Source organism: Nerophis lumbriciformis, linkage group LG13 (genome assembly GCF_033978685.3).
Source record: "Nerophis lumbriciformis linkage group LG13, RoL_Nlum_v2.1, whole genome shotgun sequence".
NCBI classification, from domain to species: Eukaryota; Metazoa; Chordata; class Actinopteri; order Syngnathiformes; family Syngnathidae; genus Nerophis; species Nerophis lumbriciformis.
In genome coordinates, this window is record NC_084560.2 from 47230030 (window position 1) to 47253867 (window position 23838).

The 23838-nt window shown below is 42.3% G+C and overlaps 1 protein-coding gene across 19 annotated transcripts in view; it reads right to left on the reverse strand.

Moving 5' to 3' along the window:
• mycbp2 (MYC binding protein 2) overlaps positions 1-23838 on the reverse strand; it is a 183818-nt gene that overhangs the window by 29717 nt on the left and 130263 nt on the right. For 13 of the 19 annotated variants that reach the window (XM_061970697.2, XM_061970692.2, XM_061970695.2 and 10 more), the window contains 17 exons: positions 21345-21557; positions 18595-18699; positions 12108-13739; positions 11867-12036; positions 11512-11759; positions 11265-11432; positions 9340-9497; positions 9072-9271; positions 6130-6279; positions 5902-6062; positions 5670-5826; positions 5372-5596; positions 5224-5289; positions 3063-3302; positions 2904-2993; positions 2744-2824; positions 2398-2664 (listed from right to left, as the gene is read on the reverse strand). In XM_061970697.2, the coding sequence (XP_061826681.2) occupies positions 2398-2664; positions 2744-2824; positions 2904-2993; positions 3063-3302; positions 5224-5289; positions 5372-5596; positions 5670-5826; positions 5902-6062; positions 6130-6279; positions 9072-9271; positions 9340-9497; positions 11265-11432; positions 11512-11759; positions 11867-12036; positions 12108-13739; positions 18595-18699; positions 21345-21557 (4331 nt within the window). The remainder of the gene's footprint in view (positions 1-2397; positions 2665-2743; positions 2825-2903; positions 2994-3062; positions 3303-5223; positions 5290-5371; positions 5597-5669; positions 5827-5901; positions 6063-6129; positions 6280-9071; positions 9272-9339; positions 9498-11264; positions 11433-11511; positions 11760-11866; positions 12037-12107; positions 13740-18594; positions 18700-21344; positions 21558-23838) is intronic. The other 6 variants (XM_061970705.2, XM_061970706.2, XM_061970703.2 and 3 more) reach the window with 2 other exon arrangements.

Here is a 23838-nt window from a genome sequence, read left to right on the forward strand (position 1 = left end):
TTGTGGTTTGAATTCGTTTTTGGAGCTGTCATTACACATTTATCAGTATTCACATTGGTCAGTAGGGGGCAGTAGGGCGTTTCTTCCCAATTGAATGCTATCACCTGCAGACCGGAAGTGTCTTGTCATTCTGATGAGCGCGACCAGTCTGTGAACAATTGAAACGTCCTGTGTGCTTTTTCCTCCTGTCTCACAGGTTAGTTTTGGTGAATCAACTCACTGAATAATATCCATGTGATCTTTATAAGTTTAAGTACACATTCTGATGGTGGAGCCTAACTCTAAAGTGTTTGCGAGTTGTAGTTTGTATTTGTGAATGAATCCAGTGCACAGCTGCAGTAATCAATACAAAAAGGCGACGTGAGTGCGCAATGTTTGTATAGGAACTTCTGATCCTAATTCAGACTCCCAAATTAGAGCTCCCGTTTTCTTATTGATTTTATAATGTATATTTGTATGTGTGCCTCTTGATATGCCACACCTGTGAGGTGAGATGGATTATCTTGGCACAGAAGAAGCGCTCACTAACACAGATTTAGACAGATCTGTGAACAATATTTGAGAGGAATAGGTATTTTGTGTATATAGTAAAAGTTTTAGATCTTTGAGTTCAGCTCATGAAAAATGGGAGCAAAAACAAAAGTGTTGCGTTTATATTTTTGTTCACTATATATATATATATATATATATATATATATATATATATATATATATATATATATATATATATATATATATATGTATGTATGTGTACATAGATATATAAACTGTATGTATATATATATATATTTCTTTTTTCATCAGCTCCTCTTTTGCGAAGTTAATGTAAGTGGATTTTCCTTTTTTAAATGTTTATTATTGTAGCAATATAGTTGTTAAAAGATTTTTGTGATTTCTAATAGTTTGTGAGGGCAACAAAGGGATTTATTTGTGTGTGCGTGTGTTGGCAAAGCAACACATACAGATGACAACAGCTTGTTGTTGTTTTGGCTTGTTAATAAAGAGAAAGTTGATCCATCACCCCGTTGTTACAGTATGTCTGTTTGATATACAGTACTGCGTAGCACTTTATATTGTGTTCAAAGTGTACACACCTTCACTTAAATCATACTTGCCAACCCTCCCGGATTTTCCGGGAGACTCCCGAAATTCAGCGCCACTCCCGAAAAACTCCCGGGACAAATTTTCTCCCGAAAATCTCCCGAAATTCAGGCGGACTCAAGTCCTCCACAATATAAAAAAGCATACCTGCCCAATCACGTTATAATTATAGAATGATGGAGGGCGAGTTCTTGGTTTCTTATGTGTGTTTATTGTTAGGCAGTTTCATTAACGTCCTCCCAGCGTGGCAACAACACACAACAACAGCAGTCACTTTTTTGTATACCGTAAAGCAGTTCGTCTGCCGTAAACAGCAATGTTGTGACACTCTTAAACAGGACAATACTGCCATCTAGTGCATTTGATGAAAGCACTTTTGTGCGTGCCACACATCAATGCTCAGAGAGGGTGTTCAGCATGGTTCGAAAAATAGTGACAGAGAATAGAACAAGGATGGACAATTCAACCCTTAACTCAACAATGAGTAGATGAGTGTTATGTGTGTGTATATGTGTAAATAAATGAACACTGAAATTCAAGTATTTATTTTATATATATATATATATATATATATATAAAATAAAAAAATAAAATAAAAAAATTTAAAAAAAATATATATATATACATATATAATAAAATAAATATATATATATATATATATATATATATATATGTATATATATATATATGTATATATATATATATATATATAGCTAGATATCACTGAACGTCAAGTATTTCCTATATATATATATATATATATATATATATATATATATATATATATAGGAAATACTTGACTTGGTGAATTCTATCTGTAAATATACTCCTCCCCTTTTAGCCACGCCCCCGTCCCACCCCGACCACGCCCACCCCACACCCTACCCCCACCTCCCGAAATCGGAGGTCTCAAGGTTGGCAAGTATGACTTAAATATAAACCGCTATTAATATTTACATTGTTTCTTATGGAGAAATTTGCTTCACTATACTAAGTTTTACATTTACGAACCCTGTTTGAGAGCCAGTTAAGGTCATAAATCGAGTTTCCACTGTGATTAGAAGGTCATAAACAGTTGTTTTAATGATCTAGCTATGAAAATATTTGATTTATATTTCAAACTTTGCGGAAATTAATTTACCAAATTCGTATCCCCAAAAGCAATTGACACTGAAACGAGGGTTTACTGGCATCCTCCTGAAAGTTACTTTTGACATTTGTCACCTAACACAGTAGAAACACCGAAGGACTGAAAAGAAGCCACGAAAGTTGCATTAATACTAAGTAGTTGCCCACCTGTCGCTGCACTCGCGGGGAGGCCGTGTGCAGCAGCGAGAACAGGTCCTGCATGAGCGTTAGCTGTTGGGCGAGGTACTGGCGGCCCACGTTGGAGCCGCTCAGCGCCAGGACCATGGAGAGCAGCTCGAAGCAGTAGGCGTCCGAGGAGGCATCGTCGTCGCTGGGCTGCGAGTTGGCGTTCTCTTTGCTGGAGATGGCGTGCTCCCACTCCTCCCGGACGCGCGTGGCCTCCATGCGGATGGCCTGGACGATGTGCGCGCACACCTGGAGAGAAAAAAAAAGACAGTGTAATGTATTTTTCATCCGGAGGAATCTTGATCATGCTGATTTTTTTCAAGCTGACCTGTTTCTGCAGGTTGGTCAGTTTGCTCCTGCTGAAAATGATGCCCACCATGTGCTCTTTGAGGTCTGCGTCTGACGGCACCTTTTAAACAACACATTTCAATCAAGTTAGGTGGCTTTGCTACATTTAGAAGTATGTGGCACAACTTCTCAGTGCAGACCTTCTCCTCTCCTTCTGGAGACGAAAGCAGGTTTTTCTCTTCCTGCTCAGGGGTGGGCTCTGCATCTCCGCAGATTAGCTTCCCGAAAACCTAAGTGTCCACAATAGACATCTTAGTGCCACAAGCCTGACAGAGCATCGAAAACCAAGGAAGACAAACCTGCGAGGTGATGAGGCGAAACACGCGCAGCGTTTCAGCCTCACAGTTCCTCTGCTGGGCCATGCTGGCTGAGATCTGACCCACAATCTTGATGCTGTCGCCCTCCTTCCAGCCCAGCACCTTCACTTGGCGCACCCTCAACGTGTTCTCCGGTCCTTTCAGCTCCACCTTGATCACATGGTGATCGCCGCCCGGGAGCTCACTCGTCACCCAGCCCATGTGACGAGAGTCGAGGTCAACCTGGGACGAAAAGAGTTTACGTTCAGAATTCTCGCTGCGGTAAAAAGCATGATTGAAGATGGGTAAAAAAAAAAAAAAAAAAAAAAAAAAAAAGATTGGTAAATAGCGGACATCCCTTTTCTGACACCACTTGACGTAAAAGTCGGACCGCAAGTCTATCGGGTTGAAAACTTGTAAAATGACCACATGTTGGTTAACGTCCTACCTGACCCAAATACCTGACAAACCAGTTGACGGTCACAGTAATCCCACTTCTGACACCATTTATCACATATGTTTAAGTAGTAGTAGTAGTAATACCCTCAATCTATTAGATTGAAAAACATATTTTTACTTTGACCATGGCCACAGATGCTAACATCCCACTTCTGACACCACTGAAAGTTTATTGTGTATACACATTTATTTTAATTGTTATTAATAAAAACAACATTAAATAACACAAAAATACATTGTCTAAATAAAGACCTCCTCTTCCAACATTTGAGTTAATGACTCAACTCACTTAAGGATTCTCGCTGTGGTAAAAAGCATGATTGAAAATGGGTAAAAAAAAAAAAGAAAGAAAAAAAGATGGGTAAATAGCGGACATCCCCTTTCTGACACCACTTGACGTAAAAGTCGGACCGCAAGTCTATCGGGTTGAAAACTTGTAAAATGACCACATGTTGGTTAACGTCCTACCTGACCCGAATACCTGACAAACCAGTTGACGGTCACAGTAATCCCACTTCTGACACCATTTATCACATATGTTTAAGTAGTAGTAGTAGTAATACCCTCAATCTATTAGATTGTAAACCATATTTTTATTTTGACCATGGCCACAGATGCTAACATCCCACTTCTGACACCACTGAAAGTTTATTGTGCATACACTAGAGATGCGCGGATAGGCAATTATTTCATCCGCAACCGCATCACAAAAGTCGTCACCCATCCGCCATCCACCCGAACTAACATTTTATCAAAACCGCACCCGCCCGCACCCACCCGTTGTTATATATCTAATATAGACGATGCAAGTCATTAGTGAGGTTATAAAGCTTTTGCCTGTTAAAGAAAGGAGACTGATCCAATGTAGCAGAGACATTCAATGCGTGCCACGCTGTCACGGCCCAGACGCACACCAGTGCGCAATCATCTGGGAGCCGCGCTGAGCGCACCTCCAAGCGCGCTCGCGCCACTCAAACTGCTGCAGGCAGCTGCGTTCACACATGCATCTGTAAGCCTTGTTTTAACATCCTGTGGCACTCTTCTGGCATCACGGCGGACGAAACTGCTCATGCTCAGGGTGTTTGTGGAGGTTCGGGGTTTTGCACAAATGTGATGCACCATGTTAGATGTCCCGGTTTTGTGACTGTCGTAGACATAAACAGCGTCACAGCTCTTGCAAATCACTTAGCCAGCATTACTATCATCCTGATTTACAGCCTCATAAAAACGAGTCCACGCTGAACTTTTCTGGCCTTTTTTTCCCCTGGTCTTTAGTATTCCCTTTTTTAGTTTGTCGCGTACCACGTTTGCTGCCAGCGTTGCCATCTTTTTTTTTTCTTCTTCTTCTGTTGTGGCATATGCTGCAGGTGCCTGCTCGTTTTTCGTATGTGGGTAACAACATTTAACTATGTATATATATTTCCGAATTCGTTTAACTGCCACCCGCCTGAATCTATTTAAAATCTTTTTTTTTTTAATTTCAACCGCCCGACCCGACCCGCGGATAAAATCTAATTTTTTTTAATTTCAACCGCCCGACCCGCGGATAATCCGCGGACTCCGCGGTTGTGCCCGCAAACTGCGCATCTCTAGTATACACATTTATTTTAATTATTATTAATAAAAACAACATTAAATAACACAAAAATACATTGTCTAAATAAAGACCTCCTCTTCCAACATTTGAGTGAATGACTCAACTCACCTGTTTAATCCTGCAAAGGTCTTCCATAGCCTTTCCACACAGGAATGTCACAGATGTCACTTTGTTCTGCGGTGGACAGAAGACAAATAATGACCCCATGTCCCTTGAACACACCGTTGTGTTTTTTTTGCTGCTGTTTTTCCCTTACCCCGATGTCTCTGGAGTTGTCTACGTGAACAGACACGTTGGAGGCATTGATGCCTTTCACACAGCTGATGGTGATGCTCTTGGTCTTGTTCTTGTCCTCGTCTCCGGACTCCCAAAAGGTCTCCGTGGAACCGTCCGTGAGGCTGCCAATCATAGCGGGACGGCTGGACGTCTTCATGTCCACCACACTGGTCAGGTCCTTCAGGCAGGTCACCAGGCACATATCCTATTGGTGAAGACGCATCAACTTAGAGAATGTTGTCAGCAACAAGAATATTTCTGCTGCAGTATATTCTTGCCTGGCTGATGGCTTCATAGCCTGACTGAACGCTGATGTTGAAGCTTTCCTCGCTGTCTCCATCATCGGACTTGGACAGTATGTTGTTGATGTGGTGGAAAACATTGCTCTGGTGCAGGAATTGATGATCCGACTGCTTGAACTTGAGACTCCAGCACCTAGGACAGCGAGAAACAAGATGCTACCACAACCTGTCAGGCGTGAAAAACAGCTCAAAGAATAGGTGACGGTACCTCAGCGCCATCTGCTGGAGCGAGCTTCCACTAGGAAGTGACATCATAAGGTCAGAGATGGTCTGCAGGAGGCGGTGGAAGGTGTGAGGGAGCGGGTGAGCTGCCTCCCCGGCAATGACGATGTCGGACAGAGGGTGCTCGCACACGCCGAGGACTCGTTCCTGTGACAAGACACACAATAAGCAACAATAGTCCCCCCCCTAAAAAATTAAGCCAACAAACCATCACCTGTTCAAGGTTCTCTTTGTTTCCCTTGTTCTCGTCGTCTTCCTCGTCCTCGGGTTCAAAAGGAGATGGCGTGAGAGAGGCTACAAAATGCCACAGGATGTCATGCAGGGAAGTGGTCTGGATCACGTTGCAGAGCAGCCAATTGAAAGCCTGACGGCGACACAGAGGACAACATAAACACTGGTGCATTCAAGTTAAAAGTTCAAGTACCACCTATAGTCACACACACACTAGGTGTGGTGAAATTAACCTCTGCATTTGACCCATCCCCTTGTTCACCCCCTGGGAGGTGAGGGGAGCAGTGAGCAGCAGCGGTGGCCGCGCTCGGGAATCATTTTGGTGATTTAACCCCCAATTCCAACCCTTGATGCTGAGTGTTAAGCAGGGAGGTAATGGCTCCCATTTTTATAGTCTTTGGTATGACTCACGACCTACCGATCTCAGGGCGGACACAGAGCAGGTTTGATAAAGAAAAAGATCTGAATTTTTTAACAAGGATGTTGAGACCAATAAGAACCAATGTTGTAATAGTCGTAAGGAGAAAAAAAAGGAGTTGTGAAACTGTATGGCAAGTAGGGATGTGTACCAAATCTAGTGCTTTTTTGACATTGACCCGCTGGTCCACGCTGACCCGCTGGTCCACGCTGGTCCTACCAGGCACCGATTCACATAAAATATGAGGGTGCCATAATTCACTACTTACGTCATACCCAGTTTCCGACGAAGTCAGCTCTTTGCACTTCGGAACTTAGCGATCACTACAGCAGCACTGAGAGCGGAGTCAGCCAAACTACCTCTAGGTAAAGTTGAAATTGACTCAAAAAAACGCTTAAATGTAATCTCAGGACGTTCAATCGATCGCAACAGGACTGCTTTGGTTTGTCTTGGAAGACGTTTTGCCGCTGAAGACAAACCAAGCAGTCCAGTTGCGATCGATTGAACGCCCTGAGATGACAATGACCTGGATGAATGAGAACCTTCATAGACATGCTCCAATGTAAGTAAAGTAAAGCTCCATTCTTCAAAAAAATGCACCAGCTTGTTGCTAATATACATTGGCTTGGCTTTAGGCATGTTACTATAAGCATTAGCGATTTTACATGGCAATTTTAACACCTACAAATGTGTTAATGAAAACTACAACGAAGAGGCATGTTACAATCAAAGAGCTGGTGCTTATCAAGTACAATACTTACAATATTAACCATTTTTACGACGCAACAAAACACAAAAAACACACCATAAACATACACTACTGTCATCAGTAGACTCATGGACTTGCAACTGTAATTGAAACTCAGAAATGTCACCATAAAACAAGATATAACAACTGGACAGCAGTTCTAATCAGCCTTTTTTTTAAATTCTGCAATAAGAAATTACATTTTATTATCACAAAGAACTAATAGCTATCAACACACACAAAAGTACAGAAAATTGGTACCGTTAAGTACCGGTATCGATTCCCAGGTACTGTATCAGTAATGTATCAGTTCAAATGTGAACGGAACCCATCTCTGACGGCAAGTCTAACCAACACACACCAACCGTTGAATAGCAGCATTTTAACAAGGAAATTAATTGAATAGACGTGTTATTAGTAGAGCATCAAAGAGTCCAAATAGAACTTTGTGTCAACGCTGGAGCTAATGCAAATTGATTAACTGACATTGATAGGCATACCTATCATTGATTGGCAAGTTTGAACAGATATACAGTATATATATGTGTGTATATATATATATATGTACATGTATATATGTATATATATATATATATATATATATATATATATATATATATATATATATATACATATATATATATATATATACATATATATATATATATATATACACTAGAGATGCGCGGTTTGCGGACACAACCGCGGAGTCCGCGGATGATCCGCGGGTCGGGCGGTTGAAATAAAAAAAAAATTAGATTTTATCCGCGGGTCGGGTCGGGCGGTTGAAATTAAAAAAAATTAGATTTTAAATAGATTCAGGCGGGTGGCAGTTAAACCAATTGGGAAATATATATACATAGTTAAATGTTGTTACCCACATACGGAAAATGAGCAGGCACCTGCAGCACGCCACAACAGAAGAAGAAAAAAAAAAAAGATGGCAACGCCGGCAGCAAACGTGGTACGCGACAAACTAAAAAAGGGAATACTAAAGACCAGGGGAAAAAAAGGCCAGAAAAGTTCAGCGTGGACTCGTTTTTATGAGGTTGTAAATCAGGATGATAGTAATGCTGGCTACGTGATTTGCAAGAGCTGCGACGCTGTTTATGTCTACGACAGTCACAAAACCGGGACATCTAACATGGTGCATCACATTTGTGCAAAACCCCGAACCTCCACAAACACCCTGAGCATGAGCAGTTTCGTCCGCCGTGATCCCAGAAGAGTGCCACAGGATGTTAAAACAAGGCTTACAGATGCATGTGTGAACGCAGCTGCCTGCAGCAGTTTGAGTGGCGCGAGCGCGCTTGGAGGTGCGCTCAGCGCGGCTCCCAGATGATTGCGCACTGGTGTGCGTCTGGGCCGTGACAGCGTGGCACGCATTGAATGTCTGTACTGCATTGGATCAGTCTCCTTTCTTTAACAGGCAAAAGCTTTATAACCTCACTAATGCCTTGCATCGTCGATATTAGATATATAACAACGGGCGGGTGGCGGATGGCGGGCGGGTGCGGTTTTGATTAAATGTTAGTTCGGGTGAATGGCGGATGGTTGACGACTTTTGTGATGCGGTTGCGGATGAAATAATTGCCTATCCGCGCATCTCTAATATACACATAAATGCGGTACAGGCACAGATCTTTGCACATCATATCAAGTTTTGGCAGTGGATGTTATAATAGCTGCAAGTGATTAGACCTCCTCCAAAATATTCTTCCAGTGACACATGCTGCTCTATTTCAAATAACTGCTTTACCTCCATGGCAAACACCCGGCAGGCAGACTTCCTAAGCGCATGCCTCATGGCCACCTCCAGGCCTTCCAGGTCGTGATGCTGGATGACAAACGCCAACACGGGCCACTGAAAGTTCCTCTCCCCTTTGCTGAGGGAGCCGTGAGCGGAGATCAACCTGGACAGCTCCGGAGACGGGTGGCGCAACAGTGAAGAGCCCACCTCTGGACACAAGACAGGCTCATTATGCGCTGAAATTCCTCACAAACGTGCAATGGAGAAAGTTGAATACCCGCATCACCGCTGTGGACGCGGCGTCTTGGCACGGCTTTGACTCGGGCCGGAGAAGGCGAGTGCTGCTTGTCATACTCGGAGGCGACGACCGAGTAAGACCTTTGGAAAACCGTGCGCTTGGCTGTATCGCTGTCTGTGATGGGGCTGGTCTCCAGACTAAAAGGGGGCAGATAACATGTAATTACACAATGACAACCAATTTAATTGGGAGCATACTTGCCAACCTTGAGACCTCCAATTTCGGGAGGTGGGGGGTGGGTGCGGGGGGCGTGGTTGGGGCGGGGGCGTGGTTAAGAGGGGAGGAGTATATTTACAGCTAGAATTCACCAAGTCAAGTATTTCATATATATATATACAGTATATATATATATATATATATATATATATATATATATATATATATATATATCCCCGCGACCCCGAAGGGAATAAGCGGTGGTAAATGGATGGATGCATGGATGTATATATATGTATATATATATATATATATATATATATATATATATATATATATATATATATATATATATAAGAAATAATTGACTTTCGGTGAATTCTAGCTATATATATATATATATATATATATATATATATATATATATATGTATGTGTGGGAAAAAAAATCACAAGACTACTTCATCTCTACAGGCCTGTTTCATGAGGGGGTTCCCTCAATCATCAGGAGATTTTTATTTATATATATATATAAATAAAAGAAATACTTGAATTTCAGTGTTCATTTATTTACACATATACACACATATAACACTCATCTACTCATTGTTGAGTTAAGGGTTGAATTGTCCATCCTTGTTCTATTCTCTGTCACTATCTTTTTAACCATGCTGAACACCCTCTCTGATGATGCATTGCTGTGCGGTTGGGGGCGTGGTTAAGAGGGGAGGAGTATATTTACAGCTAGAATTCACCAAGTCAAGTATTTCATATATATATATATATACAGTATATATATAAATATATATATATCCCCGCGACCCCGAAGGGAATAAGCGGTGGAAAATGGATGGATGCATGGATGGATATATATATATATATATATATATATATATATATATATATATATATATATAAGAAATAATTGACTTTCAATGAATTCTAGCTATATATATATATATATATATACATATAAATAAAAGAAATACTTGAATTTCAGTGTTCATTTATTTACAAATATACACACACATAACACTCATCTACTCATTGTTGAGTTAAGGGTTTAATTGTCCATCCTTGTTCTATTCTCTGTCACTATCTTTCTAACCATGCTTGAACACCCTCTCTGATGATGCATTGCTGTGTGGCACGCACAAAAGTGCTTTCATCAAATGCACTAGATGGCAGTATTGTCCTGTTTAAGAGTGTCACAACATTGCTGTTTACGGCAGACGGACTGCTTTACTGTAGACGTTCTTTATATTGTGGGGAAAGCGGACTCAGGTCCGCATGGAGCTGGAGGGGGCGTGGCCTCCAGCTACGCCTGAATTTCGGGAGATTTTCGGGAGAAAATTTGTCCCGGGAGGTTTTCGGGAGAGGCGCTGAATTTCGGGAGTCTCCCGGAAAATCCGGGAGGGTTGGCAAGTATGATTGGGAGTTACAACAGAAGTATAAGATGTACGGTATCAACAGAAATATAAGACAATGTTGTTTGATGTCATCAATTACCAATATCTAAAAATCTTAAAATCTTAAAACTAGCATCCCAAAATCTTAAAACTAGCATCCCAATTCCAGGTTAGCAAAACAACCTTTGACACACATTTTTATCTGTAGGTCTCTATGTTGCCGGGTTACTGGAGTGTGTGTGAGTGACAGGAAGAAAAGCTCCAACTTGTTTTCTTAGGAAAAATACAGTACCATCATTAATTCAGGTCAGTACAGTAGTTGAGCCTGTAGATGACCTACCTGGGTGGCATCGATTTCATGTTGCTCTCCGGCTCCTCAAACACATTAGGACAGGCGTCCGGGGTGACCGAGATGTAAGGCGCGGGAACAGACGTGGATCGCAAATACCGCATCTCATCTTGGAAGAGATTGTCATCATGGTAGGCGCCAAAGTTCTCTGTGTGTTGCCTCGAGGAACAGATGGGAGATACTCAAATATAGCTTGGTTTTATCAATAATTGCATCTGGATTAGAATGTTAGCGGTACCTGGCGAGTGTCTGCAGGTAGAGGCAGCTCATTTTATTGGGAAGCTCAGCAGACACGCCCTCCTTAAGGCTGGGTAGTAGCTGGGAGTGCAATGGCCGGGGAGGGTGGTGGCACAGCATGTTGGGTTCGGCAGCGCTGCTGAGGGACAGCAGGAACAACGCGTTTGCCCGGATCACCTGGTGGGCCTCCATCGTGGGCAGGGCCCTCGGGGTCTTCACCTGCAAAGGCTTCTTCCTTGACTGCTTCACCTGGCAAGTAACAGAGATCAGGACTGATAATGTTAGACAGGCTTTGTTTTTGGAAAAGCACCAGATCAAAAGACAATGCAGGAGTAAGAGGTAGATGTATAAGCTACCTTCTCCCTGGCTGCAGTCTGCTTCTCCCTCAGGTATTTCTCCCGGCAGCGATCACACACGAGGTACCAAGTGCTGCCCCCTATGCCTCCGTCGCCGCAGTTGCCAGCCCAGCCGCCACAGAAGTGACCGATGCTGTTGTACCCTTGGCCTCCAGCGTAGCGGCCACAGCCTAAATGACAAAGGAGGACGATGTTAATCCTTGAATGTTACTCCTTGAATGCTAACAACAGGTCTTCATACCTGGATGAGCCTGTCTCATGTGGTAGGTGACAGGGTAAGGATGAGATTCCCCGCACAGCTCGCAGATGGTGTCCTTCTCCGGCCCACCCATGGCAAGCTGCGCCATCTCTCCGAAGAGATTCCCCCTGGGCCGCACCTCTGCCTTTTCCCGTTTCTTCTTCTCCTTCTTGGACTTCTTACCGTCCTTCTCGTGCTCCTTCTTCTTGAGGATGGCGCTGGAGCCCGGGCTGGGGAAGATCATGTTCTGGGTGGCGGCCTTGATGGTGGCCAAGGAGATGTCCTCCCAGAATGCCACCAAATGCTGCAAAGTAAGGGGCAGGATGGACTTCGCCCTCATGGACGGATGGGAAGTCATTTCGTAGGAGACGGCGTCCGCTTTGCCGTCCTCGCACTTTTCCGGCAGTGGCGGCTCCTTCAGCATAGACAGCACCTTGTTTTTGTTGATGCTGCCCATTTTGGAGATGTCAGGGCCGTGCGGAGCGATGTTAAACATGTTAAGCGCGGAGGAAATCTCCAAAGAGTGGCGGTTCTTGAGCTTGCTCTCCTTCTCCTCGGCGCCCTGCCCTCCGAGGGAGCTGCGTATTGGCGCGTGCTCTTTGGTCAGGTCCGGGTTGAACTTGAGGAAGGACGAGCAGGCCATGGCGTCATGGACAATGCCTTCATGCCACAAGAAAGCAGCGAATACCGCCCGTGCGCATTCGGCCACTGACGGTGACATAGCCTGTTTGGCGGGCTCGCTGATCCTCTGCGTGCTCTCGCCTTTAAAAAGAGGACCCGATTTGTCCTTCTTTGGACGTGCATGCCTACTGGAGTTTTTGCGGCCCACCTTGGGCGAAGATCGGCTCTCCAGTTCCTCCTTCACCGGTGCTTTACCGATGCTGAAGTGCACCTTGCAGGAGGCCTCCTCGCCATCCTGGATCTCCAGGTTTTCATCATTTCCTTCGTCATTGGAGAGTAGAGCGCTTGAGGAACACACCTCAACTACTTCGCTGTGCAGGTTTTCTTGGGTCACATGTGGGGAAGGAACGCGGTTTTCCACATTACCGATCACGCCTTGATTTGGGTCTTTTGGAGATAATTTTGGTTTAGGGGAGGTGGACCGGCCCCTCAATGGCTCTGTAAGAGGGATCTTCTTCTTTCTAAGCGTGTCTGGGTCCAGAGTGTACGAATCGGACTTAGATCTCTCTCTGGGCGGTTCAAGCCGGGATTTGGATGAGGGGCTAACCTTTGGTGGGAGGTTCTTGTCGTATGAAGAGGAGTTCTGGGTGGGGGTGCTGGAAGGACTGGACCTCCCCGATGAGGACGTACCTTTTTGTTTCGGAGAGGACGAGCGAGACCCAGCGTTGGGCGACTCGGCCCGATGTCCCGACGTTCTTACGTCTGACTTCAAGGCCTGGAGAGTGTTGTGATTAGGCGAGTGAGAGCGGCTGTGAGAGTCAGAGCGCAGTTTGGCCGTATCGGACCGCAGGATGAGGGCGTCGCCGGCCGAGATCGACCCCTCGCCAGTCTTGGATCGACCGTGTTCGGACGTGCGGCCCCCTCGACTCTCCTGTTTGGGTGAACGGTTCTCCTGGCGGTGTTTAGAGGCCGGGGACATGGAGCGCGCACCGGGCATCAGGTTCCCTCGCTCACCTGGATGTCAATAATTAGTACGTCAAAACACAAAACACCACAGGAAACCGTACACATTTAAAGGGGACATATGATGCGCATTCTCAGACTTTACAGGCTATTTGATGGCATTTACTAAACTATGCTGTATTGTGCATGAGTAAAATGTACCTTGGGCTTTGATTTTGAGGTGTATTTTGGGAGTTTGTACTTGTGTAATCACATCACTGGCTTTGACTTTATTTACTACTTACTACTATTTTATTTTATTTGAATTTATTTCTATTCTAAGTGGCGGTTATCCTCATTAATAACTGTTGAGTTAAATATATGACGCCATTAAGTTTCAATTGTGCATGTGCTTGGAGGATTTATCAGAATAAAATGGCAGCTCTACAAGCGTTAGCTTTGAATTTGTGCATCATTGTGAATCCTTCCTGTTATTTCTCTAATGCACCAACGGTTATCCTTAATAAGTGGCAAGGGGAAGGATCACATTACTTATATGACAGTCAATGTGCTCGCGCATGAGCAAACAGACATTAGGCTTTGACTTTGTGGGTTATTTTTTAATCTGTCTGTTTATTTCTATTATGCATGGGATCAATTCACGGCTTGAGCCTTTGTGGATGCCCAGTGCCGGTCCCAAGGCTGGATAACTGGGATTAATTTGGTAATTTGTTAGGAAGGGTATCCATCCGGGGTAAAAACAGTAAGCTAAAGAAATACATGCAATTACATTGCTGTGGCAACCCCTACAGGAGGAGTAAAAAAATAATGCAGGATGGCAGTTTACACTAATAAAAAATAAAATAAAAACTCCTGCACCATATATATATATATATATATATATATATATATACATATATATTATATACATATATACATGCATACACACATACATATATACATACATATATGCACACTATATATACAGTATAAACATATATACAGTATATATTCACATATATACTCTATATATGTCTATATATACTTTATATATGTCTATATATACTATAGACATATATACAGTATATATACACATACATACATTATATATACACAAATACAGTATACATACACATTACAGTATATATACACATGGATACATACATATACATATGTACAAATAAATAGACATATATACATACATACATACATACATACAGTCGTGATCAAAAGTTTACTTCCACTTGTAAAGAACATCATGTCATGGCTGTCTTGAGTTTACAATACTTTCTACAATTCTTTTTTTTTGTGATGTAGTGATTGGAGCACATACTTGTTGCTCACAAAAAACATTCATGAAGTTTGCTTCTTTTATGAATTTATTATGGCTCTACTGAAAATGTGAGGGTGAAAAGTATACATACAGCAATGTTAATATTTGCTTACATGTCCCTTGGCAAGTTTACCTGCAATAAGGTGCTTTTGGTGAATTTTTGACCACTCCTCTTGACAAAATTGGTGCAGTTCAGCTAAATGTGTTGGTTTTCTGGCATGGACTTGTTTCTTCAGCATTGTCCACACGTTTAAGTCAGGACTTTGGGAAGGCCATTCTAAAACTTTCATTCTAGCCTGATTTAGCCATCCCTTTACCACTTTTGAGGTGTGTTTGGGGTCATTGTCCTGTTGGAACACCCAACTGCGCCCAAGACCCAACCTCCGGGCTGATGATTTTAGCTTGTCCTGAACAATTTGGAGCTAATCCTCCTTTTTCATTGTCCCATTTAAAACAGCAGTTCCATTGGCAGCAAAACAGGCCCAGAACATAATACTACCACCACCATGCTTGACGGTAGAACACAGAACAGAACTTTCCTCCAGAAGGTCTTATCTTTGTCCATGTGATGTCCGATGAAGCAAAAACGGAGCTGTTTGGCCACAATACCCAGCAATATGTTTGGAGGAGAAAAGGTGAGGCCTTTAATCCCAGGAACACCAGGCCTACCGGTGCTGCTTTAAATGTGACAATGAAAAAGGAGGATTAGCTCCAAGCTAAAATCATCAGCCCGGAGGTTGGGTCTTGGGCGCAGTTGGGTGTTCCAACAGGACAATGACCCCAAACACACCGCAAAAGTGATAAAGGGATGGCTAAATCAGACTAGAATGAAGGTTTTAGAATGGCCTTGCCAAAGTCCTGACTTAAACGTGTGGACAATGCTGAAGAAACAAGTCCATGCCAGAAAACCAACAAATTTAGCTGAACTGCACCGATTTTGTCAAGAGGAGTGGTCAAGTGGTCAAGCAGAAGCTTGTGGATGGCTACCAAAAGCACCTTATTGCAGGTAAACTTGCCAAGGGACATGTAAGCAAATATTAACATTGCTGTATGTATACTTTTCACCCTCACATTTTCAGTAGAGCCATAATAAATTCATAAAAGAAGCAAACTTCATGAATGTTTTTTGTGACCAACAAGTATGTGCTCCAATCACTACATCACAAAAACATAAGAGTTGTAGAAATGATTGTAAAGTCAAGACAGCCATGACATGATGTTCTTTACAAGTGTATGTATACTTTTGATCGCAACTGTATATTTATATACATACATATATACATATTGATAATCATACATATATACATATACATATACAGTATATACATACATATATACACATCTATATATATATATACATACATACTGTATCTATACATACATATATGCATATCTATATACAAACATATCTATATACAGGTAAAAGCCAGTAAATTAGAATATTTTGAAAAACTTGATTTATTTCAGTAATTGCATTCAAAAGGTGTAACTTGTACATTATATTTATTCATTGCACACAGACTGATGCATTCAAATGTTTATTTCATTTAATTTTGATGATTTGAAGTGGCAACAAATGAAAATCCAAAATTCCGTGTGTCACAAAATTAGAATATTACTTAAGGCTAATACAAAAAAGGGATTTTTAGAAATGTTGGCCAACTGAAAAGTATGAAAATGAAAAATATGAGCATGTACAATACTCAATACTTGGTTGGAGCTCCTTTTGCCTCAATTACTGCGTTAATGCGGCGTGGCATGGAGTCGATGAGTTTCTGGCACTGCTCAGGTGTTATGAGAGCCCAGGTTGCTCTGATAGTGGCCTTCAACTCTTCTGCGTTTTTGGGTCTGGCATTCTGCATCTTCCTTTTCACAATACCCCACAGATTTTCTGTGGGGCTAAGGTCAGGGGAGTTGGCGGGCCAATTTAGAACAGAAATACCATGGTCCGTAAACCAGGCACAGGTAGATTTTGCGCTGTGTGCAGGCGCCAAGTCCTGTTGGAACTTGAAATCTCCATCTCCATAGAGCAGGTCAGCAGCAGGAAGCATGAAGTGCTCTAAAACTTGCTGGTAGACGGCTGCGTTGACCCTGGATCTCAGGAAACAGAGTGGACCGACACCAGCAGATGACATGGCACCCCAAACCATCACTGATGGTGGAAACTTTACACTAGACTTCAGGCAACGTGGATCCTGTGCCTCTCCTGTCTTCCTCCAGACTCTGGGACCTCGATTTCCAAAGGAAATGCAAAATTTGCATGGTTGGGTGATGGTTTGGGGTGCCATGTCATCTGCTGGTGTCGGTCCACTCTGTTTCCTGAGATCCAGGGTCAACGCAGCAGTCTACCAGCAAGTTTTAGAGCACTTCATGCTTCCTGCTGCTGACCTGCTCTATGGAGATGGAGATTTCAAGTTCCAACAGGACTTGGCGCCTGCACACAGCGCAAAATCTATCCGTGCCTGGTTTACGGACCATGGTATTTCTGTTCTAAATTGGCCCGCCAACTCCCCTGACCTTAGCCCCATAGAAAATCTGTGGGGTATTGTGAAAAGGAAGATGCAGAATGCCAGACCCAAAAACGCAGAAGATTTGAAGGTCACTATCAGAGCAACCTGGGCTCTCATAACACCTGAGCAGTGCCAGAAACTCATCGACTCCATGCCACGCCGCATTAACGCAGTAATTGAGGCAAAAGGAGCTCCAACCAAGTATTGAGTATTTTACATGCTCATATTTTTCATTTTCATACTTTTCAGTTGGCCAACATTTCTAAAAATCCTTTTTTTGTATTAGCCTTAAGTAATATTCTAATTTTGTGACACACGGAATTTTGGATTTTCATTTGTTGCCACTTCAAATCATCAAAATTAAATGAAATAAACATTTGAATGCATCAGTCTGTGTGCAATGAATAAATATAATGTACAAGTTACACCTTTTGAATGCAATTACTGAAATAAATCAAGTTTTTCAAAATATTCTAATTTACTGGCTTTTACCTGTATATACATACATAAATACATATCTATATCGATATATGTATACATACAGTACATATACATGTATATGAATATACATAAAATTAAGAAACTATTGCAAATGTAATTAAATGAAAAAAGCATAACTGTCTAACAGATCGTGCTGAGTGTGCTCGTACAGTACTATAATTCAGCACGGTATGGAGCACATCAAAGTAATAATTCCCAAAAACTTTTTAGAAAGTATTGAAGACCTATAAAATAAGTTAAAAAAATTATCTACTGCATTATGGCGTAAAAATGAACAAGTATGATAGATCCCCAACAAGATTACACACTGAGATGTGATATAAAAAACATGTAAACGGATATATAAAAGGTAGAAAGACAAAATATGTTCAACCTGGAAAGATGAAGGATGTGTATGAGTATGTATTGAGTGGTTTTGGCATGATTAGAAGACTGCATTTCAACAAGACTAGCGTTTTGGAAGGGGCAAACGCTTAAGCCAACTTGCAAACGTTAATGGCAAGCACATGAAACCCGCATTCTTTCTACCCACCCTCTGATGAATCTGAAGGGAGGCATGCATGATCTTTTTTTGATTACCCACCCTTTTGCCTCAGAGCGAGAGATGAGAGAGCGGTACCATGCCCGGCCGCGGACACGCTGCTTTTGTGCACACGCTCGCGAGAAGCAAGGCTGCGTGCTGAACCATCTACAGCGGAGAACAATGGCAGGTAAAACAAAACATGGAATGCGGACGAGGCCACCGGAGCGAGGGAGAAAGAGAGAGAGCACAAAAGAGGCAATGGGCTCAAGAAGGCAATGCATTCAATGTTAGAGGAGAAAAATGGTAACAAAAGACAGGTAGAAAATAAGTAGCATGACCAGAAACGACAGTAAGAAATGTCTATTGCACTGACTAACAAGTTATGTGATAGCTAAAACTACTTTTGTGTGCAATTGCAGTAAGGACCTTGGCTGGTTTGGATGGGCAATGAATGCAAATACTAGAGAAGATCAATCTGCAATGGATGCCAATCGCAGGAAAAGTCTCAACAATCATCAAAGCAAGCAAAAAATACATCAAACAAAAAACACATTACAAATAAGTCAGCGCAAGCCAATGTCAGTCCATTTGAACAAGACCTTGAGCTTCAAAATGAATCGGAATCTTGTTTTTAATAAAGGTGGACTACCATATTTCCTCATATAGTGTCTGTTTACTTATATAGCAGGCATTTATTTATTAGTGTTTCAAAAAACATTTTTAAGTTAAAGTTAAAGTACCACTGATAGTCTTCCTACCAATAAATGACCATGAAGATACTGTATCACAATACAATACATTCTGAAAAGAGTAGCGCTTGTTTATTATTGGTAAAAATGTTTTATTGTATTACAGTTGATCTCAGCTTGTTGGCTATTCAGCATTCACACCGTAGGTTACTTTTCTCTGTTGTATTTTTATTTTTTACAGTGACTTGAATAGAACGTGCTTTGATGGCACTATCGGCAAGTGGGAAAAGTGCTGGAGCTTCCAATCTAGCAGGAAGATGCTATGGCAAGACTTTAGCTAGTTTTGTCAGTACAATACTATATGACTGTAATTGTAACTGGATGTAAAATTACAATGAGAGGAATAGTCCAACCTCGGATTCAGGAGGAACAGTGTGGTTTTCGTCCTGGTCGTGGAACTGTGGACCAGCTCTATACTCTGGGCAGGGTCCTTGAGGGTGCATGGGAGTTTGCCCAACCAGTCTACATGTGTTTTGTGGACTTGGAGAAGGCATTCGACCGTGTCCCTCGGGAAGTCCTGTGGGGAGTGCTCAGAGAGTATGGGGTATCGGACTGTCTGATTGTGGCAGTCCGCTCCCTGTATGATCAGTGCCAGACCTTGGTCCGCATTGCCGGTAGTAAGTCGGACACGTTTCCAGTGAGGGTTGGACTCCGCCAAGGCTGCCCTTTGTCACCCATTCTGTTCATAACTTCTATGGACAGAATTTCTAGGCGCAGTCAAGGCGTTGAGGGGATCTGGTTTGGTGGCTGCAGGATTAGGTCTCTGCTTTTTGCAGATGATGTGGTCCTGATGGCTTCATCTGGCCAAGATCTTCAGCTCTCACTGGATCGGTTCGCAGCCGAGTGTGAAGCGACTGGGATGAGAATCAGCACCTCCAAGTCCGAGTCTATGGTTCTCGCCCGGAAAAGGGTGGAGTGCCATCTCCGGGTTGGGGAGGAGATCTTGCCCCAAGTGGAGGAGTTTAAGTACCTTGGAGTCTTGTTCACGAGTGAGGGAAGAGTGGATCGTGAGATCGACAGGCGGATCGGTGCGGCGTCTTCAGTAATGCGGACGCTGTATCGATCCGTTGTGGTGAAGAAGGAGCTGAGCCGGAAGGCAAAGCTCTCAATTTACCGGTCGATCTACGTTCCCATCCTCACCTATGGTCATGAGCTTTGGGTCATGACCGAAAGGACAAGATCACGGGTACAAGCGGCCCAAATGAGTTTCCTCCGCCGGGTGGCGGGGCTCTCCCTTAGAGATAGGGTGAGAAGCTCTGCCATCTGGGAGGAGCTCAAAGTAAAGCCGCTGCTCCTCCACATCGAGAAGAGCCAGATGAGGTGGTTCGGGCATCTGGTCAGGATGCCACCCGAACGCCTCCCTAGGGAGGTGTTTAGGGCACGTCCGACCGGTAGGAGGCCGCGGGGAAGACCCAGGACACGTTGGGAAGACTATGTCTCCCGGCTGGCCTGGGAACGCATCGGGGTCCCACAGGAAGAGCTGGACGAAGTGGCTGGGGAGAGGGAAGTCTGGGCTTCCCTGCTTAGGCTGCTGCCCCCGCGACCCGACCTCGGATAAGCGGAAGAAGATGGATGGATAAAAGAAAATAAGAAAGCAGTTTAAATAATGTGTTGATATAGCTACACCGTCAATAACAATCACCATGAACAAAAAACAAAATACATGGATGAAACGTATCGGAATCGGCAGCATAAAACCTTAATCGAAATACCATAATATGTTTGTAATGTATATTTGATTATTCTAATGGAGGTTTCGGTCATGGTAAAGATACATTTTTACTCTAGAAGAGGTACGGCGTTTATTTAAATGCAATGGTGGAGATTATTCGAGGCAGAGCTGAAGCAACTATTTGAGGAAATATGGCCTGATTTCGGCGTCACCTTCTAGTATTTAAAACAAGACAATGAAGGAACACGTTGCCCTTCAGAGGAACGAGCAGTGATGATGGAAAGAGAGCGAATGAGGGCAAATGAGGGAAGGGGGGGTGGGGTGGGGTAAATAAAGAAAGTATCAGCGCCCGTTGGTGCAGGAGCTGTCTAATCGCTGGACACACTTACTCAGAAGTTGTGGTTGCGGCTGAGACAGTTGGGAGGGGGACTGTCCAAACACAAATGGACCGTGGACAAGAGAGGAGGAAGAAGAGGTAGAGGAGGAAGAGGAGGAAGAAGAGGAAGAGGGAGGTTGTGTGGCTTGCTCAAACACTGAGGAGGGAGCTGCTGAGAGGAAGGGCCCAGACTGAATGGAATTCAGTATGGCGCTCAGCCGGTCACCTGCAAACATGGAGACAGAGGAGGTGGAGAAACTACAGCTTCAACTAGGGGACTTGGGTGGGGGTGGGGGTGGGGGTGGGGTGCGGGGCAATTCAGTCTTAAGTATGGAGTGGCGCGGCCTAGCTCGACTACATACTGAAGAAAAAAAGCACATGAACACAGGCACACATACGCAGAGATGATACCTACTGTGCGATCAAAACATGCATCAACAAATCAAAAGCAGACGTTAGAAGGGATCAGCGGTCTGAATGCATATTGTGGTGTCAGAGCTGGGAAAGGTCCTAACCTAAAGATATTTTCAGTGATTGCAGAAGAAGTGGACAAGGGCATGAAATCCATTCCAATGAGGATAAAGTGAGCTTGGTGAAGCTGGAGGTGACACTTCATTAGGCACACCTAAACAACGCCACGGCAGCCTTTACAAATGTAGCAGTGCTCAGTTGATAAATGGGTTAATATTGTTTATTTTTTTGTCATTACAGCAACTAATTTAGGTAACGGAACACAAATTACTGCAGTCAGATAAGAACGGTGTGCCAAATTGGTGTCAGAAGTGGGATCAGGTACGTGCATGTAACAGGAATATACATCAGTGATTAATTTGGCAGAGTAAGTGCCTGCAGTAGAATCCACACATCTAAAACTGAAATCTAAGCCAGATTCAATAAATCAAAACAAAAATGTACATATATTTTCCATGTTCAATCAGTAATCAATTCTTAAGATACCGTAAATGCTCTAATTGGACTCGTCCTTCGCAACCTCACGCTTCGAGTTAGCAGATACGGTATGTATATCTTTAAGCACATTCAACATATTTTAGCCTAAATTACACATGATCAAGCATAAAAATGGCTAAATGAACTAAAGAGATCAATACAACGTCAGTGTGAGAGAGAGAGAGAGAGATAAAGTCAATATTAATGTACTGTGTCATTGTCGGAGGCAGATATTTGTGTTGTACTAGTGATAAAGATCTTTTTAGAAGATCTGAAGGGGGAATTGTCGGAGGCAGATATTTACATATATCCGAATTTAAGTTGTACTTCTTTCATTTCTTAGTCATATTTGAAAACAGCTCGTGTTTTCCATTTATTCTCTTGATGCTCTGTCAGCAAGTATACTATGTGTGTAAACCTTGAGTTCTTTGGAATGTGTTTAGACTAGCATTTGTTTGGTCTACAGAGATGGGAGGAGAGAGAGGGTGGTGGGATCGGGAAGACAGACCATTTTTGGGAGGCGCGATAGAATGTTCTAGGGTTGGACTGGTCTCAATCAATGTATATTGGCAAAGCTTTGAGAATATACAACAAAATACCTATTCTGTCTCTGGTGGTTTTTCAACTCAGCTTTAAGTGTCGGAAAGAACTTGGGAGCGAATTGTGACTTGAATTCCCTGTGAGGAACAACTGGTCCAAAACGCAACATCATACATATGACAATACTGTATACTGTAGTCTTTATTTTCTATTATTTTGTCAACTATATTGGATTTCACATCTGAACCGATACAGTACCAATTCCTGGGAATCGATACCCGGAGGCGACGGTACCAATTTTTTGTACTTTTATGTGTGTTAATGAATGTTGATTGTTCATTTTATTTTTTAATGTAAGATTTAAAAATGAGCTGATTATGATAAGTGTGCTATCCACTCCAGTTGTAATATCCATCCATCCATTTACTATCGCTTAGTCCAGCATTTCTCAAAGTGTGGGGAATAGAGACATGACAGGAGGAACGGGAGGAAATTTCACTTTAAATGTTTTTTTTAATTTATTATTGAACTTGATGCAAGTTATTTGATTTATTATTGAACTTGATGCAAGTTATAACACTTTTATTTGATTTATTATTGAACTTGATGCAAGTTATAACACTTTTTTTTTTATTATTGAACTTGATGCAAGTTATAACACTTTTGTTTTATTTATTATTGAACTTGATGCAAGTTATTTGATTTATTATTGAACTTGATGCAAGTTATAACACTTTTATTTGATTTATTATTGAACTTGATGCAAGTTATAACACTTTTTTTTTAATTATTGAACTTGATGCAAGTTATAACACTTTTGTTTTATTTATTATTGAACTTGATGCAAGTTATAACACTTTTTTTGAGTTATTATTGAACTTGATGCAAGTTATTTGATTTATTATTGAACTTGATGCAAGTTATAACACTTTTTTTTATTTATTATTGAACGTGATGCAATTTATAACACTTTTTGATTTATTATTGAACTTGAAGCAAGTTATAACACTTTTTTGATT